This window comes from Camellia sinensis, chromosome 9, assembly GCF_055761805.1.
Source record: "Camellia sinensis isolate YWXY chromosome 9, ASM5576180v1, whole genome shotgun sequence".
Classification (NCBI taxonomy): domain Eukaryota; kingdom Viridiplantae; phylum Streptophyta; class Magnoliopsida; order Ericales; family Theaceae; genus Camellia; species Camellia sinensis.
This window is the reverse complement of record NC_138969.1, coordinates 96,536,474-96,543,381: the sequence shown is the minus strand read 5'-3', so window position 1 is coordinate 96,543,381 and position 6,908 is coordinate 96,536,474. Positions and strand designations below refer to the sequence as shown.

The 6,908-nt window shown below is 36.1% G+C and overlaps 1 protein-coding gene across 2 annotated transcripts; it reads left to right on the top strand.

Annotated features, from left to right (window-relative positions):
- Positions 1-958: 958 nt before the first annotated feature.
- Positions 959-6,705, top strand: LOC114266923 (major pollen allergen Ole e 10). Of its 2 annotated transcripts, none has more exons than XM_082887324.1 (4): positions 959-1,295; positions 4,694-5,035; positions 6,053-6,083; positions 6,200-6,705. In XM_082887324.1, exons 1-4 carry the CDS (start codon positions 1,226-1,228, stop codon positions 6,300-6,302), a joined length of 546 nt encoding a protein of 181 aa, XP_082743450.1. In that variant the 5' UTR covers positions 959-1,225; the 3' UTR covers positions 6,303-6,705. The 2 variants fall into 2 exon arrangements, with proteins under 2 accessions (XP_082743450.1, XP_028063684.2); XM_028207883.2 differs by having other exon boundaries at positions 1,032-1,295; positions 4,703-5,035.
- Positions 6,706-6,908: the final 203 nt, after the last annotated feature.

Sequence of the window (6,908 nt, the reverse complement as noted above, 5' to 3'; positions counted from 1 at the left end):
AATATGAATGTTAAGATGTCAATGTGAATATTCACATTGTCAACAGGCCGACCCGGGCCCGCCCACGGGCTGTGGGTGGGTTTCAAGCAGCCACGAGGCGCGCGCGCTAATTTTACACTCCTATCACTGTGAATGTTAATAGATCAATGTGAATATTCACATGGTCAACGGGCCGGGCCAGTCCCGGGCCGTGGCGGGCTTTGGGCCGCCCATTGGCCGCGGGCCAATTTTATACTTTTATCAATGTGAATGTTGAAATATCAGTGTGAATATTCACATTGTCAACGGGCCGGATCGGGTCCGTCCCGAGCCCTCCATAGGCTACGGGCGGGTTTCGCGCCACCACGGGACGCGAGCCAATTTTACACTCCTATTAATGTGAATGTTAACATGTTAATGTGAATATTCACATTGTCAATAAGCCGGGCCTGCCCTGGCCCGACTCAAATTTTTCCTGGCACCCACGAGGATCGACATGGGCCGAGCCCCTACACATTGACGATATGAACATTCATATTGACGGTGTGAACATTCACAATAGGGGTATTTTGATAATTATGTCACCCATAGGACTTATTGAAACATAAGAAAATAATATGAACTAAATGGAACATAAGTAGATGAAAACGGTATTTTGGTCTTATCATCTCAAATAGAACCTAATGGAATAGTAAAAAAGAACATGAATTGAATGGAATAAAACTCTTAGAAAATAAATTTATCAAAAAAAACTCCCATCAAAAATTGACAAATATAAAATCATACATATGGGTAGTATTGTTGAAGTGTGTTTTTTTTTATTTTTTTGTAATCTTAAATATTTTCCTTTGATTAAAGTGCTTTCAGTCTGTCAAAATACTAGCTTCCTCAGTTGATTTCATTGCTATTACACGACAATAAAGACAAAGGACACAACAATATATATATAAATAGAGAGAGAGAGAGAGAGAGAGAGAGAGAGAGAGAGAGAGAGAGAGGAAGGAGGGACAAGGGGCGGGATATAAAAGGAAGTAAATTTTGTTTGAAGAAACGGCCGATTCTTCAAATACTAAAGACTCCTGATTTAAAAGAGCCATCATTACTCGTCCTTGTCTCTCCAACTTATAAGAGATATAATATATATATATATACAAATACAGAGAGAGAGAGAGAGAGAGAGAGAGAGCGCGCGGAGTGAAGAAGACATATAGTGGTTGGTTAGAGTGGGTGGTGAGGTTGAAGCGGGATGAGCATGAGAAAGGGAATATGGATTTTGCAGAGTGTGATAGTAGTAGTAATGGTGGAATACTATCTGGGTATGTTTCTCTGTTCTCCTCTTCTTCCTCTGCCTTTGTTGGTTTTTGTACTCACTCGGACTATATATATAATAATATAGATACATTTATTTTTTCATTTTTTTTAATTTTTTTTTTTTTTGGTTGTTGTTAATAACTCTTCCTTCTTTCTTTCAATATATATATATATATTTTTTCATTTTCTTCATTTAAACATTCATGCTCAGCCAGCTGCTTGCTCTTCCATACAAACCTGCGACTTTATTTAAAATGGTTAAAAAAGTATTTTACATATTTTTTAAAAAATAAAAATAAAAACTAATTGGGGGTAGCCGTTGCGGCTAGTCTTTAGCTACCAAGTCCGATCTTCTGTGTCTAGAAATGGAATGAGAGATACAAAGTAAAGTCTTAAATAAAATAAACAAATAAATAAATTTATTTTCTAATCTCACAAGTAACACTGATTTTTTTTTTCTTTTTAACTGTTTTAATTTGTGCTAAAAAATCTCGTTTGGAATGAGTTATTTTTGGTTTTTGTAAGAAAAAAAAAATAATTATAATTTAGATATAATATTTTATCTGATTAATTTTTTACTTATTTTATCATTTTATGATTATTTTAACCCAAGATTAAGATGCCAAAAAGGCTAAGTAAAGCCACAATTTCCATTTAGAAAATGTTTGACACCTAAAAAGTTTACCAAATTGAATATGACAGGCTAATTTTTTTATTATTTATTACACATTTAATTATATGGAGTTTAATTCCCTTACTACATGAATTTGGGGTTTAAATTTTATGTTTTTAACATTTCTCATAATTGTAATATATTTATTTTATTGTAATTTTTTTTAAAAAAAAAATTGATGGATTATTTTTACAAATCCAGTATATTTTTTTCAATGACAAATCTATGAAAAGATTGTGATTACTGGATTGTTTTAATTTTTTCATGGTTGTATACACGGATAATTCTATAAAACGAATTTTTTTTTTATTTAAAAAAAATTGAACAGTTTAGATGTTTGGGAAGGGATTTTGTGGGGTTTTTTTTTTTTTTGCTATTAGCCACAAAAGACAAAATAGGCTATTTTAACCACAATAAACAAAATGTGACATCCAACTCTTAATCATTATACTTTTCTCTCACAAAAAAAAGTCAAAAAAGTCAAAAAGTCCTTCCCAAACTAAGCTTTTTAACCCACGTTAAAATAGTCAAAAAACCCAAAAGCCAACCCAGTTCCCAAACCAACCTGAATCACACTTGTAGTTGGTCTCAAAATTCGGAACATTTCAAACTTTAATCCCAAAACGAGATTTTCTGTTTTTTTTTTTCAATAGATGCAAATATTGTATATTATTGTTTCCTTTGGGAGGTGTAGGGGGATTAAAAAAAAAGAATTTGGATCATCGGCCGCCCTACCCGGCAGCCCCCCAAAACGACGTCGTTTTGGGATTTTTTTTTTTTTTTTTTTTTCTTTCTTCTTCTTCGTTCTTGATCCAAAACCAGAGGGGAAAACCAGAGGGGAGGGGAGGGGAGGGGAGGGGAGAAGAGGGAGGAGGGAGGGGGAGGTCCGATCGTCGCCGTCGTAGCTCGTCGCCTCACGCCGGCCGTCGCAGCATAGCTCGTCGCCTCACCCCGGCCGTCGCAGCACCGCAGCACCGCCGTCTCCTCCGCCTCCGTCTCCTCCTCCTCCTCCTCCTCCTCCTCCCCCACTGGTTATGGCCCCCTCCAGTCCGGCCCACCGGCGGCTCTTCTTCCCCTCCCCCTCTCTCTCCTTCCCCTCCCCTCCCCTCCCCTCCCCTCTGGTTCTGTCGAGCTCGACGAGGAAGAAGAAAAAAAATCAAAACACCCCCAAAACGACGTCGTTTTGGGGGGCTGCCGAAACGGCTGCCGAAAACGGCAGCCGAGGATCCTTGCTCAAAAAAAAAATGGATAAATGAATTATTTAGACGTAAAGGCATGCTATATCTTCATGTTACTTCTTGTTCTACTTTTTCTTTCTTTTTTGTTTTTTTTTTTTTTTAAAACCAAAGAACAAAGAACAAATAACGAAAGGGCATACAGTTCTACTGCTATCATTATTATTTAATTCTTTTATAGAATATGAATGTTTTGTGTTGATTAATCAGTTTGCCCGACCCCTATTGTCATTATATATAGCTTTGTGAATATTCATTCTCTCGCTCTATTTGAAAAAGGTTGGAAAATTCATAAATCAGGTCTCAGATCAGATCCGAGTCCAGGTGGAAGTTAATCCCAGTTAACAACATAACAGAACAGAGTTAAGCTTGCTTGATTCATTCATATCTGGGACAGGGAATGGGACAATCCTATGTTTGTGATTTATGTTTATAACCACTTCAGAAACCATGAGTATCATGGTCTAGTGCCAATTGTGGGATTCCTATTTACATATATGTAAATTGTCATTGAGAGGATTTGGATTCAAACACAATGCAGTATTTTGATCTCTCTTGGCCTTCCTCTCATTGATGATGCCATGGTTTTATCCTTTCACATCTTCCATCTAAGAAACTCCCAAATAAAATACTTTCCCAACCAAATGGTCTATCTCAGAGAGGCAATCAAACTAGCATTGTATGTATTGAAAAAAAAAAAAAAAAAAATTTGGAGTTAAAAAGTGATTCTTGTACTGTAAGTTTGCTAAAATAAAAATACAATATAATCAAAAAAAGAAGAAACACACTTTTCTTCCTTGTTCACTTCAAATATTATGCTAGATTCCAAAACCAGTTAGGTTGGTGTTCTGTCTTAGGGATCACCTATATTTCTAAAGCATGACATCCATGGTCAAAAGTGTTATCTTGTAGAGTTATTATTATTATTATGACAATTGTTTGAGGCTAGTAACAGGTTCATAGAATTGGTAATGTAATGCTAGTTAGGTGAACGATGCCAGTAGAGCATTGTATGGTTGATTGTTTTGGACCATATAATTTATGAACATCCACCTTTTGGGGCTCTTTTCAATCTTTTCAAAGATTTTTCCAAAATCATGTTTATCATCTTTGTTATAACCAAAAACTGTGGCGGGTTCAGTATTACTGTGTCTTTTTATGAGCCAAAATATATAAATGTCAACTGCTTAAATCTATTGTGTTAACTACTGACATGAGCATCGCTTGAGTTAAAATCTTGAGTTGTTCATCACGATATTAGTGATGCGTGATCGATATGCATGATTTCTATTCTCCGTTGCAACCCCTACATGAGAGGGTAGCCTCTTGAGCTATCATTTTTTATCCTCTTTTAGTGTAAAAGTTTTGGTAGTTAAAGACCATTGTCTCATTCTGTAAATGACTAGATAGATTAGTGAAGATATCAATCACTCTTTCCACCATGTTCTTTTTATGCATACAATACAAATACAATAAAATGATTTGTTTAGTTTAGTTTTTGCAGGGGTGCAGGCGATGATGCAAGAGAAGGCGGAGGCATCAATTCCAATGACAACCTTCTCACCTCCAGAAGGGAATACAACCTTCCTTGATGGCACAAATTGGTGTGTGGCACTTGCGGGGGTGCCTCAAGTTGATTTGCAGAATGCGCTGGACTGGGCATGTGGATTGGGAATGGCAGATTGCGGTCCTATTCAATCTGGGGGTGCATGCTTTGAACCGGATACGCTTTTATCGCATGCCTCTTACGCTTTCAACTACTATTATCAACAGAATGGCAATTCTGATATTGCTTGCAATTTTGGTGGCACTGCTACTTTAACAAAATCTAACCCAAGTGAGTCCCCCATCCATCCATCTTTAAACTTATTGCTTTGCTTCCCAACACACCCATCAAAACAAAATTAATGTGTCATTGTTGGATTAGATTATATGCAAGCACAAAGTGTCTTCTATTAAGGAAGAAGATGTGTCATGTTTCAATACGAAATTGAGAGAAATTTATGGCAATATGAAATGATTGATTGCAATTTATTTATTTATTTATAATAATTTTGTTATGCAAGAATGTGGTGTCAATCACACAGGCCCATTTTGGGAACTCGGCTAAAAGCTAGCTTTTTGACTTTTTTGAGTCACATTATCTCTTTTTTGCACTTTTTTTTTTTTTTTTTTTAAAAAAAACTTCAAAAAAAACGTTCAAAAAAAAAGCCAAAAAAATTGCTTTTAACCTACTCAAATTAAGTCACAATAAACAATAATAGAGAACAAGCACACATAGAAAAACACGAAATATATGTGGTTTGGCAAGATGCCTTCGTTCAAGGCAGAGAAACATCAAAATTCACTATACTCAATAAGAATTACAAGAACTTTGTAGTTCTCTTTCTTATTCTGCTGTTACACTCTATAACCCTTCCCGAAAATAACAATATTTATCACCAAATCTTCGGGCCGGGGCCAATGCCCCCGTACCCCCACAAAGAGCCTGGGTATAGCTCTGTTGGGCCTTTCACTTCGGCTCTAGGCTTCGGCCCTCCGCTTCCATAAAAAGGCCCCGTAGAGTACTGTGAGTGGACTACAAGACACCTCACAGCAACTTTCACTTTAGATTGGAGAAGGAAGTTTGTGCTAACATTTCAAGTTTTTTCCTTGCTTGCCCTGGTCCGATGACTGGACACAGATTATCTCTGCTCTTTTTGTTGACATAACTATTTGTGGTAAAAACATTATTTAAAATGATGCATACTTTGAATATATATATATATATATATGTACGTCTTTTGTGGGGTGGAGGTAGCTGTTTATACAAAGTCACTATTAATTCTAATTGATCCTTACTGTCGGATTACAGGTTATGGGAAGTGTGTTTATGCCTCATCAGAGTAAGTGAATGGTGTTGACATTGTTAAACTAACCAAGTTTTTAAATTTTGTTTTACTGTTTTGCTTTTCTTAATCAATTCAATGGTAGTATTTATGTATGTAGTATCTTGCAACAGGTCTGTTGGATCGTCGGCACCTTCAATGTTGAAGTATAAAAAACCAAGCCTCAATTGGTGGAAAGTCACCACCACTGCTATTCTACTTCTTTTATACTATTGAGAGAATCCCCCCCATGCCCACTATTACCATCCATGGTCTCAGCTCTTCGAACTTACGGTCTTCCAAGGGTGGTCTTAGCTTAGCCTATGTCTACTGCAACTGTTCTGCAAAGTGGCAACGGGGCTGAAAAAACAAAACCAAAAGCCGAAGGATTTGGATTTGGATTTGGATTTAGATTTGGATTCTGTTTAGAAAAACACAGACACCCATCGTACGTATGTACTTTCTATAATTGTGTTTTGAGAAGACATTATTCGTTGCTTTAATGTTGGGTTAGGAATGTAGAGAGAGCTAAGTTTTCTTTCTTTTGTTTAGCTTTCTCCCAAGCTTTTTACTATTATTATTGCTAAATGTTATGTTCAGTAGCGGTTTAGGAATCAAATGCTTGTTTGCATTCCTTTTTTCCTTTCTCAAGACTCCCCTCCTTTTTCTTTCTTTATTTATTCATTTATTTATTTTTGTCTTTCATACGCTATTGGTGAAAACTAAACTTCATTAATTGATTCCGAACACTCGAGCCATATTTGGTTTCATTTTAAGATATTTATTTTAGAATTTTTTCTTTAAAAAACTAAAAATTAAAAAAAAAATCAAAAACACTTTTTT

Coding starts and splice junctions, on each gene's coding strand:
- LOC114266923 (XM_082887324.1), top strand. CDS start 1,226: ATGAGCATGAGAAAGGGAATATGGATTTTGCAGAGTGTGATAGTAGTA. Junction 5,036..6,052: donor TTTAACAAAATCTAACCCAA/GTGAGTCCCCCA, acceptor GTCGGATTACAG/GTTATGGGAAGTGTGTTTAT. Junction 6,084..6,199: donor TGTGTTTATGCCTCATCAGA/GTAAGTGAATGG, acceptor ATCTTGCAACAG/GTCTGTTGGATCGTCGGCAC.